The sequence below is a fragment of the Chaetodon auriga genome, chromosome 8, assembly GCF_051107435.1.
Source record: "Chaetodon auriga isolate fChaAug3 chromosome 8, fChaAug3.hap1, whole genome shotgun sequence".
Taxonomy (NCBI): Eukaryota; Metazoa; Chordata; class Actinopteri; order Chaetodontiformes; family Chaetodontidae; genus Chaetodon; species Chaetodon auriga.
In genome coordinates, this window is record NC_135081.1 from 370040 (window position 1) to 387703 (window position 17664).

Consider the following 17664-nt stretch of genomic DNA (forward strand, 5'->3'; position numbering starts at 1 on the left):
ATGTTTTTGGTCTGTGGGAGGAAGCTGGAGAGAACCCATTTCAGGCTCTGCCCGACCCGGGATTCGAACCAGCGACCTTCTTGCTGTGAGGCACATACTGCCTGTGCCCTATATTAATACTATATTACTATATACTATAAATATTAAAACTAAGGCTGAGGCCATAGATGGATTCCTGAATGGACCTATTGGGCACAGGTTCAGGGGTCCAAGGGGTGAGGGGGCCTGTGGGCCAATCACAAACAGACACAAAGCAACCACAAAGTGCCACAATCAACCATTAAGAGACAAAATGACCATAGAGACACAAACGACTGCAGAAATGCAAAATGGCCATAAAGAGATGCACGCCCAAAAAAAGGCATAAAACGAATACTAATAATGCTATGCAAAGCACCACAAAGTAGCACAAAATGGTGCATTGTTTGTTGTTGTTTTGTGTCTCTTCATTCGTTTCTTGATCATATGTAGGAGGGGTGAAGGATAGCAGAGAGCACAAGGAGAAGTACAGTAGCTGATGCCAGACAAGGTAAATCTGAACAAAATGTTGCATTTATAATTTATAGGAATCTTAGCAGTGTGGATTATTTTCTAATAAAGGACAAGTTACCTAAACCTTCTATTTCAAATTATCATCGCAAAGCCTCCAAAGGTTAGTATGAGCTACAGTGATGGAATAAGGTTCTAAAAGCATCAACACAAGTCTGGAACCTTCAGCTTTAATCACCATTAATAGGTGCAGCTTTTAGGATGGTAAACTATCCCTGTTTGTTAGAAGTTCAGTTTTAAAACCATAGTAGCACACGGAAAGTCTAGAACAGCAAAGTGACTCGCTTGACCACACTGAACTCTGTGTATGGGTCCCTGTCAGGACACTGTAGGAATGATGACTTAAAACCTTTGAAAAAAAAAAAAAAAAAATAGAAAAACTGTAGGACTTACTTGCAAACGCACACGCACGCACAGTTTTCACTTTTTTTCAACAACATACTAATATTCAGATCAGTGGCTTTTTACTGAAACCTGGCACACTTTTATGGAAAATGGGTCACACAATATTTGGGATGTATCTGAGATAGAGAAATAGACAGACATAGAGTTATTTCATGAATAATAATCTATCTGAGTAGACTTCTGCACTATCACTCAGTCAAGCCATGTTAGCTAGCTTTTTCTATCAGTGGATTATCTTTTACTGTAAATGACATTCATTGTGCTCCCAGTATGATAAACAATGTTGCTGGTGCATTCCGGATTGTATATTTGAAGATGAACTGCTCTCCTTGTGGTTTGCCAGTAAACCTGATGCTGTCGTACCCTACAGTACCGTATACATAACAGGAGTCATTGCAAACAGAAATGTGGGATTTCCATAATGACAACAGTGGACAACAGTTACAACAGGAGTTGCACAATCCAACGGATTGCCACTTGTAAATAATTTTTTGCATATTAAAGTTACTCATTGATTGATGAATGTTATTCTAATTTTTTAAATATGATGACCACTCAGTTTCATTTTTAAATCAATTAAGACCATATGAAAGAAACAATATGAATAGACATAAAATATGATGACAAAATTATGAATTATTCCAACATATTTTGAAGCTGATCTTATTATGATGTACTTTCATGCTGCTTCTTTTCACAGTAAGTGTGTTGCAGCTCATTTTCTTTTCCAAATTCTGTCAATGATATCAGTTTTGTCTATCAGTCAAGACAACAGCCAGTTGTTGATTATCTGCTCATTCAGACCAAAATAAGAGCCAATCATGGTTCATGGTAACATAATATACTATATTTTATGTGTATTTATTCATGTGATTACTTGTATATTTATTAAATATTGAACTCTAGGTCTCCATAGGATATTGTGATTTCCCATAATATAAACTCTGCACAGCTCCAGCAGGCAGGTAAAGGCATAACAGAAATTGAGCAACAGAGCATCCTGTGTGACCTGTGGATGAGCTTCATCCTGACAAGACATGAAGTCATGAGGTGATGGATCAGATTAGTAGGAAGAAAAGCGGAGATCTGATGATTGTTTGACTTTGGTGTGCAAAAGTATACTCTTTATTCTTATTATATATCCAACTTTATTTTGCCCCAACCCCTCCCCTCCACCCAGCCCCCACCACCAGTGGCATTCCCATGTCACCAGTTACTGTCACTGTTACAATAGCCAATCAGAGCTCACCTGCAGAAAGAAGGCAACCAAACAAAGAAGAGCAGAAAAAAAGGGTTACTTTCAGTTTGTTTTTTCATGTTAAATAGTAATAAATACATTGAGATGCAGTGGTTCTTACTTTATCCTTTTCTCTTAAGCAGAAGGGTTAAAAAGTTTTTTTTTTTATTTCTGTTTCTATTTCTTTTTATTTCTTTATTGATCTGTGTTGGATCTTTAGCAGCAATCCGGACCAGTTGTCATGGTGATTAGCAGCACAGAGAGGAGGAGCTGTCTGGAGGAGACACACAACAGGAGAAGGAGGAGAGAAGGAAGAGAGCAGGGACGCAGGGAGGATAAGGAGGATAAGGAGATCCCTATGAGCGCCAGGAAGGCATCAGTGTCCTGTCACCTTCTCCTCCCTCCACCTCCCACCCTCTCTCCATGCTCTGTCACAACCAAGTGGAAAGCAACAGAGGGAGGACACAAACTCCTGAAGTCCTGAATCATATGTTGGTGTTTTCTTTCTCCCTTTGAAACCAGCTTCTGTCTTCTTGATGCAGAAGTATATATATATGTGTGTATGTATATCTATATCTATCTATATAGATAGATAGATAGATATAGATATATATACACACACCCATACATATACGTACACGCACGCATGCACGCAAGCATGCACGCACGCACGCACGCACGCACGCACACGCACACACACACACACACACACACACACATACATATGGACAAACACACACACATGCATATATGTGTATGTTTGTCTGCACGTGTACTAAGACTGCTCATTCCTAGGAGCTGTAAATATGACTACACTAATGTCATGACTAACCACTATGAACATGAATATGTGCTCTAATTCCACTTACAGCCACAATATGGCGTAAGATGGAAAAGCGTGGCTCCTCTCTCTTTCTTCTTCATCCTCCTCCTCCTCTCCAGGCTTTAACAACTACCAAGTAGAACACACAACTCCTCAAATCCAAGAAAAATCAAATAATATTAAACGACAATAATAATATTAATAAAAACAAACTCGTCACAATCATTCCTTTCCAATTACAGTCGCAACAAAAGACAACAAACTAAAACAGGATAAAAGGAGAGTTTTCCCAGCATCCCCCCTCTTTCCTCCTCCTCCTCCTCCTCTCATGCAGTACTGTCTCCTTCAGCACAAAGTTCACCTCTTTGTCTCTGAACTCTGGCTGTATGTGTGTAGTTGTAGTAGTTGTAGTTAAAATTGTATGGCTTTAGGGCATGGTTCAGGTTTTATCAAGAGTTGGCTGGCCCCTCATCTGAGTCTGGCCTTCCTCTGCCCCCCCCAGTGGGGTTATTGTTGTTGGAGGCAGGGTAGTAGTCCTCAGGGGGCGGGGCTTGTGGCCCTGGGGCGGTGGGGGCCGTCCGAGTCCGGAAGGCAGACAGTCCGATTGGCAGAGCGAGGGGCAGGGAGGCAGAGCCAAACTGAGAGGTCTCCATGGAAGACACCGCCCCCAGGTGGTGCAGCCCTAGGGACACGCCCACATCCATGCTGTCACTCATCTGGGGCGAGGATCCCTGCTGCCCCCCCCCTCCACCGATGCCTGTCTGTCCACCCTGCCGCAAGCCACGCCCACCATTCCCATGGTGGGAGTAAGTTGGGTGGGGGTGGTGTGGTGGGTCCAGGAAGTGGCGCTGGTGTTGTTGGGAGGCAGCTGGCTTGTGGAGCAGCAACTGGGTGTATGCTGGGTCCTGACCCCCACCTCCACCATCACTGCCTGGCCACATCCTCATCTGCTGCTGGGAGGGAGCCTAGTGGGAGAGAGTCCAGGACAAAAACACAGGTGAGACACATTAACAGTTCAGAGAGTACAGCTCTGCTATAATGGAGGAACAGAAAGAAACCTAGTGCCAAATAACATGTACTGTTGTCTCTCTTGTCTTTGGTTTCCACTGTTCTCTACCTGATATAATGATAATGATAGCTTCCAGTTATATAACAAATTTCAAGAAACCCAGGGACGTTTCACAGAGGAAGATAAAACAAAGAGCACAAGAACAGAAAATAATAGTGGCACTGATTACAAGGAAGACAGCATTAACCCAGACCATCAGCCTTGGTGAGCAGGTGGGTTTTAAGGAGATTTTTTTTTTTTTTTTAAACATTACATTAGCTATCATGTTGCAGTTCCAAAGGGTGGGGGCTGCCACATAGAGGACTCTGCCTTCAAGAATCTGAGAGTGATGGCCAGAGCCTGGAGGTGTTTTTGAGGTGGTTGAAAGCAAATTTGTTGATGGACTTGATGTGTGACTGGAATGACAGGGTGGAGTCCAGAATGAAACCCAGGTTGCAGATTTAAGGGGATGCGCACATGAAGCAGCCATCCGCATCAAGGAGATCAACCTACTGAAGGAGTGCACTGGGAGCCACAACCATGAGTTCAGTTTTAATGCCACTTAGCTTGACTAGACTGTATGACATTAAGGTTTTTATGTTGTTCAGGCAAACAAGATTGATAAGGGGCTGTGGGAGAACCTGCGTGGATAGTTTAGTGCTGAGATAAAGCTCGAGGTCATTTGCATGTTAGTGGAAGATTAGCCCATGGTAATTGATGATTGGACCAAGCACAGAGCCTTGGTGCACGTCCTGGTTGACTGGGGCCGGGGTGGAACTGGACTGTCTGATGGTGGCAAACACTTTCCTGTTGGAGAGATATGACAGGAACCAGTAGAGAGCTGCACCAGTGAGTAGGGCTGTCAATAAATTTGAATTGCAAAACAATCCATACATTCAACAGCGAAAATTAATATTTGATTGTGAAAAAAAGCAGCACAGACACAGTGGTTACACTAAAAACTGACAGAAGTCACAAAACCACAGTTTCCATGGTTTTTTTTCTTTACCAGGAAAATCTGTTGAAATCAAACATATTTAAGTCTCTCTGGTCACAATGTCCGGTGAAAATAATAAAGTTAGATGTGAAAATATTCCGGCTCCATGTGCTGTTTTTTCTGCTGCTTCTCTGATATCCACAGGTCATTTGTGATTTTGAGAGGGGTGGTCTCTGTGCTGTGGTGAGCCCTGAAGCCAGATTTAAGGGTGTGATAGAGCTCATGGTTGGAATTGTGCTGATGGAGTTGGGAGGCAACATCTCTTTTCAGGATCTTGCCAGGAAAAGGAAGGTTGGAGATAGCTGGTGAGGTCATCTGGCTTCAGACCTGGCTTTTAAGGATAGGGGTGACTTCAGCCATTTAAAAGCTGGAGGATACCTCCAGACTTCAAGCTGCATTTGTCATTTGTCCATTTCTCTTGGAAAGTGCAACACTCTGCATCTACTTTTGCTTTCTTGAGGAGCAACACAATGCATTGACCTGATATTAATGTGCGTGTTGCGTTCAGTGACCACTTGCAAGAATATTTAAGTCAACTATTTTATGTTGTTTTCTTTATCACTGAAAAAAAATAATTGCTTTTCTATATTTATGGAGGCCGGAACAAACGGTCTCACAGGTCGTATACAGCTTTGATGTCAGTGGTTTCCTACTCCTGCAATATAGGATATGACTCAGAACCATCACACCAGTGTGTGTGTGTGTGTGTGTGTGTGTGTGTGTGTGTGTAAAGCTTGTCAGTGATGCAGTGTTGTGTGTACCTGAGGGCTGGTCATCTCATAGTCTGAATGTGTAACAGCAGAGTTGTAGTAGCGGTTACTGTAGCGGTAGTTTCGGTTGTCATTGGAAGAACCACTGGAACCACCTGGAAATAAAACAGACCAACATTAAACTCACACTACTGTTGGTTGACATATTTTACAGAAAAATGGTTAATTAATTTTGTCTTATTTGATATGTCTTCATTTTCAACAGTGCCCTGACTACTAATCGTTAAATGTAAAGAAGTCAGAGTGCCAGCTGGAACAAGGATGAATCACTCCTGCTTTTTTAAGGATTTCTCTCAGGGGTTGTCACACCTGAAGTTCTGTTCACTTTGTTCAGACCAAATTAAATAAATAATATTGCTTAGTTCTGGACTATTTTGTGTTCACACTGACTTATTACAAACAGACCAAGAGGTATAATACTGGACACATATGATTGACAGATAACTCATTCATTTGACAGCTTGGGTGTGATGTGTCATCCTGCAGGGTTACAGTATGTGGACTCACCAGAAATAATCAAATCAATAATCAAATCAATAATCAAGTCAATGTGTTTTTCAGTTGCTGACAGCAAGTCATGCTGCACTTCGCTGCAGCTCTTATGTATCCTCCAATGTCACATTGAGCCCACCAAGTGATAGGTGGATCGGAGCCCAGTCATAGCTGTAGTCTGTCATAAACAAATTCAGGAAACAGGTCAGACATAAAACATCTTACATCACAATGTGATGAAAGTAAATCTATTTAATTTCTATTGAATTCATACATGATATTTATCCATCAACACAGGATAGGGTGGTGGGTCACCATAGCATCATAAACCCACCACAAATGAATTGTACCAGGGTGTAGTCCTTTTCAGGGGTGGGCAGTCTGTTGGAGGTCTTCTGCAGCAGCAGGTCATCAGACTGCCCTCCCTCAAGTATAAAGAAATTCTCTCATGCCTGTTTGGCTTAACCCGATTACATTCTGTTTTCAGTACTATTTATAGTACTGTATTGAATAAGCTCCCGGTTGACTTGGTAAACAGGCAGCAACTGGGCTTCTGAGGCAGGAAGTTAGTACTACCTTTACATCTCAAGTGTTTCACTGGACAGCATGGCTGTTATTGACATTTCAAGGAGACACATTTCCCTCTAACTCCCCTTTTCATGGCACCTGTGACCCTGTAGCAGCCTGAATCATTTTCTTGCACATCAGTCAGGTAAATGAATCATTTAAAATCCAGGACAACAGATTCTTTTTGAGGATTATTCATTTTTAGACACTATGTTTGAGGAGAAGAGAAAGAGCTGGTGATTAAGATGGAATAGCCAGAGTGTGTGTGTGTGTGTGTGTGTGTGTGTGTGTGTGTGTGTGTGTGTGTGTGGAGTAGGCTGTATGGTGTGTATTTTACCAGAGCTAGAAACAGAGCTAGTAGTGGAGGTTGAATGGGAGTGGTCCATGGCAGGAGAGGTGGATGTAGATGAACTGGTGTTGGTTCCTTCATCGGTCGTCTTCTTGAAGAAATTGTGCTGCAGGGCGTAGAATGGCGTGATACGGCTTTTAGGGTCATAGTCCAGCATGCGCAGGATCAGGTCTGGAAGAGGAAAAACACGATGATGATAATATCTTGTAGTAGCCACAGGAAATAGGCAGCCAGCTACCATGAAGCAGAAGTGGCAGAGAGTCCACCCTTCTGGGTTTAGATATTTAGTAGTTCTGCCTCACCTCAAGCAGTTGGTTTACCATTAACTACATGTTACCATATGCAACATACACATTGTTTGCTGACGTATGGTAATAATGCATTTGACCAAATTTAGTTTATGCTACATTAACAGTTGTGGCTCTTTACTGGATTAAGAAGTCAGTCATTACTGGCACTTTCACCACATACTTTGGCCTAGAAACTTCCTTCAAACTTTGAAATGCTCAGATTCTTAAGATGTGTGCTTCTGTGTAAACATATTTTAAACCATCTTGTTCACCTCTCCTGCTGCCACACTCAATCTAAGAGTTAACAGTTATTCTTTCTGGACAGTTATTGCTGAAATGAGGTGTAGCCTTCCACATCTCCATCACATCTTTCTACTTTTACAACACTATGCAACTCACACTGGCGTGTTATGTGTCAACGAGATCCTTCAAAAAGTCTATGTGTTGTACATTATAATCAATTCACCAAGCAATACATAATTTTACAAATAATTCCACCCTAATCTTGGTTCATGAATTTAGAGTGTTTAAGGAGAAAAACTGAAGGCAAATGATGGACATAATTATCTCTTTCGTACTCACTGAAAATGGTGGACACAGATGTTGATGGATTCTCTAGGACGCAAGCTGCCAAATTCAAGTTCCTCTAAATGTTTGTAATGTAAATGGTAAACTACTGTATTTATATAGCGCTTTTCTAGTCTGATGACCACTCAAAGTGCTTTTAAAACATGTCTGCATTCATCCTTTCACACACATTCATATGATGGCTACGCTATTGGTTATTACAAGCTTTTATGTATTCATTCACACTCACACACTGATGGCATCATCAGGCATTTCAGGGCTCAGTATCTTGCCCAATGATACTTCAACATGCAAACTGCTGAGGCCAGGAATCAAACCACTAAGCTTTTGATAAGTGGACGACCGCTCTATCTACTGAGCCACAGCACGACATTCATGGGAATTTTCATAGTCATTTATATGGAATTGGATGTTTTTATATTTATATCAATGTCAATACATCTTAGAAATAGAAATAGAAATGAATAATTTTTGGTGAACCAATATAGTGACTGTCCCCGCAGAACAATACAAAGCGTTGATTTACCTTTAAACTTCAGATAGTCACAGGGGGCATGTCCTGGCTCTCCTGCCCTCCGCCCCCCTGGGCCGCCAGTCTCAACACCCAAAATCTCATGAAGACGCCGTGTGGCTGGGGGCTTATACTCCTGGAAAACACACCAACACAGAGACACAATTGATTAAATACAGAAAATTTTGAATTCAGCATCCTCAAACACTGTTCTTACATTTGACATAGTCTTTTACAAACCCTTACACTTTTCATAACAAAAATCTACGCACAAATTTTTAATGAGGTACTTTGCACTTTCACTTGGAAGCTCTGAGCAGCAGTAACAGGGCAAGTGACTCAGCTGGAGTAGACACACACAGACTTCAGTCATTCTCATATAGCCCACTACTGTTTGAAACACAAATAAAAGCTGTATCTGGTTCACTAGTGTGTATATTGTTTACAATAACTGGAAATAACATATTGAATTGTTGTACAGCATGTTACCACCATGTTACCAGTTGACTTTTTAATGAAAAATGTAAATGGATCTGACATCAAATACCTTCTTGATGTCTTTGTTCTTCTTCACTGTCCAGAGACCATCTGACAGCTTGTCAAAATACTTCCTAGCTTTAGGAGCTGCATCCAGCATGTGGCTGGGTGGGACCCCCAAAACCTCCACAATCTTATTCATCTGGTCAACCTAAGCACACACATTATATGCATTCACATACACACATGCACACACACACACACATACACACACACAGAGTCTTTGTCTCGTGTACATACAGTGCATGTGGATTAAGGTTGCAAACACATATACTCACTGTGACTATGTTGTACAATACAGTTTTCAGTATACTGACTTTAAGACTGGAAGAGACACACAAAATCCCTGTGTGTGCTCATACATATGCAAAAATGCTCTCACTATTTTAACAGGTCTTGTCTGAACCTGTGAATGAGCAGAAGCAAGAGGGAAGCAATTTCAACAAGGAAAATATATCGGCTTTTTTTAACTACCAACGTCAAATATTCAGCAATTCTACAACACAGTCTATAATGTATTGTGACACACTTAACAAGCTGAATTAATAAATGTAAAGTAAAACTATATTGCAGCTCATGTCTGAACTGTTGATGAGGGAGCATACAACCCAGCTTTCAGATTCCTGAACAATTACACAGCAGACTACAGCCTAAAAACAATGTAAATCAAATGTGACTGTTGAGAAAGGATAATACTGAATCATTGCTCAGTCTTACTTAACTAGTATGTGGCATGGTATTTTTACCTCATTGGAGCCACTGAAAAGAGGCTCTCCTGTGTGCATCTCCACCAGGATGCATCCCAGAGACCACATGTCGATGGCCAGGTCATATGGCATTCCCAAAAGAACCTCAGGAGAGCGATAAAACCTGCTCTGGATGTACTGATAGATCTGTGAAGAGAAGAAGATGGAAGTGGTGAGTTTAGAGACTCAACACTAAGCTTTACTTTGTATCTATTTGTGCCCCAACCTTTTCACCTGTGCTGTAGAGCATATTTTGCATCATTAACATCTCTAAAGCACACTTCATTTGCAGGTTGAATTAAGTTAAATGACACTTGTCAGTGTGGTGCCTGCTTATCCAGTAGCTATCCACCGTGAGGAGCCATGTTCTCATCACAGAGCAGCAGTGTAAACAGTCAGATACAGTCTGTTACTACCATTCAGGATATTAATCCTTAATGCAAAAGCTTACCTGACTTCAACTTGTGTTCACAGAGATGCACTGACTCCTTTGTGTGTGTGTGTGTGTGTGTGTGTGTGTGTGTGTGTGTGTGTGTGTGTGTGTTAAAACGTGTGTGGATGCTGCTCACCCTCTGCCCAAGCTGGCAGGAGGATCCAAAGTCAACTATCTTGATGGCAGATCTCTTGGGGTTACACAGCAGGATGTTCTCTGGTTTCAGGTCGCAGTGAATGATTGACAGCTCTGGAGTGGCCAGGAATAATAATGCTGTGGACAAAAAGACGTAATTCTTATTTTCATTGCTAACTTGATTACAATTGGTGTGGGACTATGACTATGGTCATAAAAGTCCTATCCACCGTTTTGTTATGCACATTCTCAATTTGCATATGACAAACCTGAGTGGAAAAGTCAAAATATCGTAAAAAAAACTTTTATGCTTGGCTGAGGTGGAAAAGTTTGTGTATTGACAAAAGCAAACTGCAATCAAGTGCAACAGAAAAAGACTTGGGAATGAATAATGATGCACATGAGGCATGTGACTTCCACTGAAGCCTCTTCCTCACTGTAGAGACGAAAACTAGCTGCAGGCAAAAACATCAGATCTGTGTGGAGTGATGAGGAGCCTGTAATGTTCCTCAAATTAATACTTGAAACAATGAACAAGAAATGCCTTATTTACATTGTGTTTTCTACGTTGCTTTTCACCATTTGAAGTTTGACTGGTACTATTTAATTACGTCATCTTGTTGCACCCTCTTTTTATGCAGTGATTACAATTATTGGGTGAACCATCACCCAATAATTGCATGTGATAGTGGAAGGAAACAAACATTCACTCTCAAATTCTTTTGCTAATTTTCTCAAAATTAGGTCAAAATTAGCAAAATTTGTAGACAACAACTGAGACAGCATCTGGGATGCCTCATGACGTCCCAACAAAAAAGATGAGTGTATACAAAGAATCGTACAATAATAAATACATTTGGTGCCTAGCAGGAATGTCACTCACTTTTTGTCTAAATATGTCATTTTTTAAAATGACTTCTTTATGGGGTAAGTCCAATTTCCAAGGACACAATATCACAAAGGCAGAAGGACAAAAAAATTCAAACAGCTGCTGATTCATACATTAACAACACATTTGCCACCTTTCAACAACTAATGTAAAAATTCAACCTTCTTAAGCACATTTTTTTCAAACACCGAAAAATCCAAAGATATTTTCCTAGATATCCAAGAAAAATCTCCTTTTGAGACATACAACACAAGACATATATCATGTGGCATGTCAAAGGCTAAATAAGGAAGTAAATCTGCTCATTCACTATAATGCTGTTATGTTCGCTCATTACAGCTTCGTGAACACTTCCTACACCAGACAACAACTTTTGATGCACAAGCAGTGTATTTGACAAACTTCAGCTCTCGAAAGAGACTGCCAGGACAGTGAGGCCGAGCGACTCAGCTATGCCAAGCGGAAGCAACCGTCGAACAAAGTGGATGAGTTACGACTTCGGATCACATCACAGCCAATGTTTATGGACTGCAATGTCTTGATTTTTACTGAAACGTGGCTTAACAACAGCATCCCAGACAACGCGATAGAGCTGCAGGGACGCTGCGTCTTCAGAGCGGACAGAATGCAGAGCACTCCGGTAAGATCAGGGGTGGAGGACTGTGTATCTACATGAACAAATTTGGTGTATAGACTCTGTTATCACTGGGAGCCACTGTTCTACTAATCTGGAATATCTGATGATCAAGTGCAGGCCATTTTATCTGCCTAGAGAGTTCACATCCAGTGTGGTAACTGCATCTTATATCCCCCCGGATGCTAATGCTAAACTAGCAAAAAAAAAAACTGTATGCTGCTATCGACAAACAACAAACTGCACGCCCTGATCGAGCCTTTACTGTTGCTGGAGACGTCAACCACTCCAACCTGAGAACTGTTCTCCCAAAATTTCACCAGAATATGTCCTGCCCCACCAGAGGAGACAAAACCCTGGACCATTTTTATACAAACATTCCTGAGGCTTACAAAGCCACCCCCCTCCACCACCTGGGATAATCTGATCACCTCTCATTGTTCCTACTCCCCAAGTACACACCACTCATCAGACATGTGAAGCCGTCAATGAGGACTGCTAAAGTATGGTCAGAGGGAGCAGATGCCACACTCCAGCACCAGTTCCAACACACAGATTGGAGTTTGTTCACCACCCGGGCCACACTGGACTCAGGATCCATTGACGTTGACTCATATGCCTCCTCTGTTTTGGATTACATTAACACATATGTTAACAACGTCACCACCCACAAACAGATAAAAACTTTCCCCAACTAGAAGCCTTGGATGAACAGTAAGGTCCGCCTCCTACTAAAGGAACGTGACGCTGCCTTAAGATCTGGTGATGCAGCGGCCTACAGCTCATCCAGAGCAATGTTTCCTCTATATTCATTTAGGAGTGGCGGGCCGCCATTCCTAAATCCTAGCCGCCGCTCCTTCAAATTTCTTTATTTCTTTTTATTTTTTTTATATTGTCGCAAATACACCGCCTTCACAGCAGAGTCTGACGTTAATTACTCGCGAGAGCACGGCCTTGAAAGTGACATCACGTCAAGCAGGCACCAGGTCAGAGAGTCAGAGGAGTGTCGTCTTGGAAAACAGGGCAGCGACTTACCGGAGAAAAGGTAGACTTATTAGCGTAAGATAACTCATAATAGATTTTACAAGTTAAATAGACATTTGCAAAATATTGATGACCAGCTAACGTTACGTAACATATTGGTAGCTTAAGTTAATTGGGCCTGGTGCCAACTCAGTGTCGCTAACGTGAGTAAACTAATTGATAGCATTAAGCTAATATCTACATGTCATGATGTAGCTGCTGACTGCATTTCAGATGAGCTTGTTCACATATTTCTCTAAGAAGAGAAAGACAAGAAGCTGAGTGGGCAAAAGCTTGTATAAAAGCTCAATTACAAACTATTAATACTCGAATGAAACTGCTACAGCAGAAGTGGCTAATGAGGACATACATAACCCCTGATAAACTTAATAAATAGTCCCCTGGCACTCAAGATACATGTGTGAAGTGTTTGACCGAGAAAGGTACCCTGATTCACTGTGTATTGGAATGTCCTAAGCTGGTAGCTTTTTAGAAAATGACTGTCTGCCCTCTGAGTAAAATTACAGGTATTCAGGTACTCTGCGTAGCAAAACTTTGTATGTTAGGGATATACCCAGATTGGTTTTCCGTTAACTCTAAGTGTAAGACTCAAAAGTAAGACACAAAACGATCCAAACGGACCGAGAGAAAGAACGGGACCTCCTCCTGTCAATGGATGAAGATGGTGGTGAACCATCCCAGGGAGATGCGAGTGCAAACACCGCAGTGTGAACTGGATGACTTTTTAAAAGACAGATCCAGAGTGGATTCAGGTCCACTGGACTTGTGGAGACAAAACGCACACCGTTATCCTAAGTTGTCAACTGTAGCGAAGCGTTTTCTTTCCATCTCTGCCACTTCAACCCCTTCGGAGAGCATCTTTTCAAAAGCTGGATTTAATGTTAACAAATCCAGAAGTTCCCTGTTGCCCAAGCATGTGGATACATTGGTGTTTCTCTCACACAATCTAGAGCGGATTGAGAAGCAGTGAGCACAGCTGCACTGCTGTCCATATCTTTAAAGCTCAGGTAGGATGTGCTTTAATTCATTTCCTTTTTTTTTTTTTTTTTTTAAATGAAACCTACCTCAAATGAGGCCTTAGATTTTATTTTGTTCAATTTTAATAGAGGAAATGTCATTCATTTACGATTGACAGATTGTAGCACTATGCGTAATTGTTGTGTTATTATTACGCCTCAAATGATGGAGACAGGTCATAGCGTTTATTTTGTTTATGTTAACGACAGATAAGCAATCCCGTTGTTATTTAAGACTATATGTGCACTGACAGATTGTGTTTTATTTTTTGTAATTCTTGTGCTTTTATAAACCCTCAGATGAAGGCTAGAATTTGTTTTTGTGCAATTTTATTTTTAATCAAGGGAAGAGGAACAATGCCGTCCGTTTACAGTTGTTTTTTTTTGTTTGATGTGAACTTAAATAACAGGTAGCAATATCTGTTAGGCCTATAAGATTTCATGTTAAGGTCCACTTTGTGTTTTAATAGATTGTTGTAGGTTGAATTGAACAAATAAAGGCCAGCCCCAATAGAGGCCAAGTGAAAAAAAAAGTCATAATCCTGTATGATTGTTGCGTGAATTGACTAAAAAAGTTTCACAGTAGGCTATATCAGAGAACGGGGAGATTATTGCCATGGGTTATTTCTTATTTGAAATGGATAAAGGTATTCTATAGGCTATAGCCTACTGGTGAGCTAAGGGAGAATAGCATATTGTGTAATTAAAAAAAGAAAAGAAAAAATCTCCGACAAGGAAATGAACAGCCCGATGTGCAACGTATAGATTATCCTGCTTAGAACATGGAGGACTAAATCTTTCAAATAAGCTGTGTGACTCAAAATTAATGATAAAAATAAAACAGATTTTATTGATGTAGAATACGCTGATGCTGACATTTTCCATCGGGTGCTCTGAATCTGGTGTCAGGTGACAGTTCTGATGGTTTGAGTTGCGCATCTGCCTGATCTGTCTGCAGTTTGCGCGAGGGTTTTAATTTTCTGTTCAATCAATGCACTAGCCTACTTATCAGCAACCAGAAGAGTTTTTTTTTTTCTCTATTTCAGCTGCTCACTTCCCAGTAACGTCTGGTTGCAGGGAAATGGAATGGACGAACAAGAAATCAGGGATGGCTGTAACCAAGTCTTACAAAGAGAAATTGGTCCCTAGCACCTCCTTCCTGATGACACCGCACAGTTCGTGAAAGGTAGCAAACTATGATCACTGGTCAGGGACCAGTCTGTAGTCCGTCATGCCTCTCAGTCATGGCAAAAATTTATGACTCTATAATTGCCAAATTTGGCACAGTGACCATCTGAACACACAAAAATATTGTGCAGTCTGAATCAGACCTTTGTGTTTCTATGCACACACCTGTACAGAGCTGCTGTGCAAATTTCCTGGTAAGGTTGAGGGAGACTCCTCTGAAGTTGGTGTTCCTCAGCAGATCGTACAGGTTGTAGCTCAACAACTCAAACACCAAACAGAGATGGTTCCTAAACATAAAGTGACGCTTCAGGTGGACTGCACAGAGACAAATTGACAGACAAACACACACAGAGAGACAGATGGGAGACAAGGAGGAAGGTTAAGATATACACTGAAAAGAATCAGGTCAGGCAAGAGTACATTTTTGTAAAGTCAATATTTCTATGAAAATTTCACACTTTTGAAGTCTTGACTTTCAGGTGCAAGTGCCATTTAACAATACAGTACTGGGAGATTTGGTACTGTTAATACTTTGGATACCTCTATACAAGATACGAGCTTAATTTATTTAGCATTCTACAACACAGGGTTGTAGAGTGATGTCATACCTTACATGGAGGACCCAAACTGCTAAACTTAAAAATAACTAAAGAAATAAATGACTCAATAAATAAATGAATATGCAATTAAATACATCAAAATACTAAATACTAAATACCCCTATTTATTTACTTTCCCATGTAATTTTCCATTTTATTAATCAATGTGTTAATGTTTCAATTTATCAATATTCTTTTCTGTATTATTATCCCTTTGCATTTTCCCCATATTTATTTGCGCAAACGCATTTATTTCTATATTTCCTTTTTGGATTTCTTTATGCACTTCTATTTCTTCATGCAAATGAGGGGGCTGTCATTCAATGTGTCCTCACAGGGTCATGTTTTCCCCTATTGGCTGATCAATATAAGCATGCATAGATCGACTATATATGCCTTACTCCCACACCTTCCATTTGAGACAGTTTCAGGCTCACCACTTTTGCAACAAGGTGATGTAGCGTGGCTCCAACAAGATTCTGATCTGAATCATATTTTATGTAGAAAATATTTTCTGGTTTTCCCTCTGATGTCCTCCGGCTGCTCTGCCTCAACTGTGAGGTGATTTACAGAGTTTCCTGATGGACACATAACTCTCTTTGTTGCTAAAGTTATGGCTGCTAACTAGAGGTAGCTGCCATCATCTAGTTAGTTCAATGAGCCTTGCTGCACTGCTACCCGCCAGCATTCCCCGCTGGGTCCAGTTTCACCAATATCAGCAAATAAAGATAATTTTCCAACCTAATTCTTCTCTGATTTGTGGACTGATAAACAGTAAATTAATTAAATTCAGCCCATATCACTATTTACCAAGCTACTGTAGCTGCCAGTAGTTGTCATTATTGCGCATAATCTGCATGAGAGCAGCAGTTTGGAGTAGCTTGATGACAACAGACACGTGCTACTGAGAATACAGAGCTAGCTACATATATATACTGTGCATATGTATTTATATGTATATACATATAAATACACAACACAGTACAAAAGTTTTAGGCAGGTGTGAAAAAATGCTGTAAACTACAAATGCTTTCAAAGTGAGCCTGGCCAGTGGTGTATGAGCAACAGTCGATCTATACACTCCGATGTCAGTCAACCAAGAGGTGAAAAGTTGCCTCCATGATACGCTTTGAATGACAGGCCACACATTCAATTCATGTCGCACTTATGTCACATTTAACTTAATGCCTACATTTCTTAATCACAAAACGATAATTGTATAAATGGATCAATAAATACTAATAATAATACTACTACTACTACTAATAATAATAATAATAATACATTTGTTTTTCTGTAAACTGAATACATCCATCCAAACAATTCCATTCTGACTAACAACTATTTGACGAGTTCATGAAGGTCCATACACACAGTGTACCAAAAGCCTTGTGTGAACACATCTGTGTATGCAGACTACGAGTATAGCGTAAACAGAGCAACATCCATGAGGTTTTACATGTGCTATATCTGACCCCTGTCCTTTCCCATCTCATTGTAAGGAAATGTGTGTGTGTGCTGTTTATCTTACCAATGTAATATTTCATCTCAGTGTCATGCTTGTTCATAAGCTCCAGCAGACGTAGTTCAATCTGTGCCTGATTTAGAAATGCCTTTTTGTTCTTGATGATCTTAATGGCAACCCATTCCTGCTCATGGTGGTCATAGGCCTTCACCACCTGTAAACAGACATCAACAGACTTTGCCATTGCATTCATGATAGAAATATATGCAAAGAGTTTTTAGTTTTTTAATGCCCCAGGCTGTCAGAATGTTGGTTTGACATTTATGTAATATAGCTTCTGCTTTGAGATCAT

At 40.7% G+C, this 17664-nt stretch overlaps 1 protein-coding gene across 5 annotated transcripts in view; it reads right to left on the reverse strand.

Annotated features, from left to right (window-relative positions):
• Positions 1-2047: 2047 nt before the first annotated feature.
• dyrk1b (dual-specificity tyrosine-(Y)-phosphorylation regulated kinase 1B) overlaps positions 2048-17664 on the reverse strand; it is a 101156-nt gene continuing 85539 nt past the window's right edge. For 4 of the 5 annotated variants that reach the window (XM_076736685.1, XM_076736686.1, XM_076736688.1 and 1 more), the window contains 9 exons: positions 17379-17526; positions 15414-15563; positions 10479-10615; positions 9910-10056; positions 9174-9314; positions 8642-8762; positions 7226-7408; positions 5821-5924; positions 2048-3979 (listed from right to left, as the gene is read on the reverse strand). In XM_076736685.1, coding sequence (XP_076592800.1) covers positions 3464-3979; positions 5821-5924; positions 7226-7408; positions 8642-8762; positions 9174-9314; positions 9910-10056; positions 10479-10615; positions 15414-15563; positions 17379-17526 — 1647 coding nt within the window. In that variant the 3' untranslated portion in view covers positions 2048-3463. The other variant, XM_076736689.1, reaches the window with a different exon arrangement.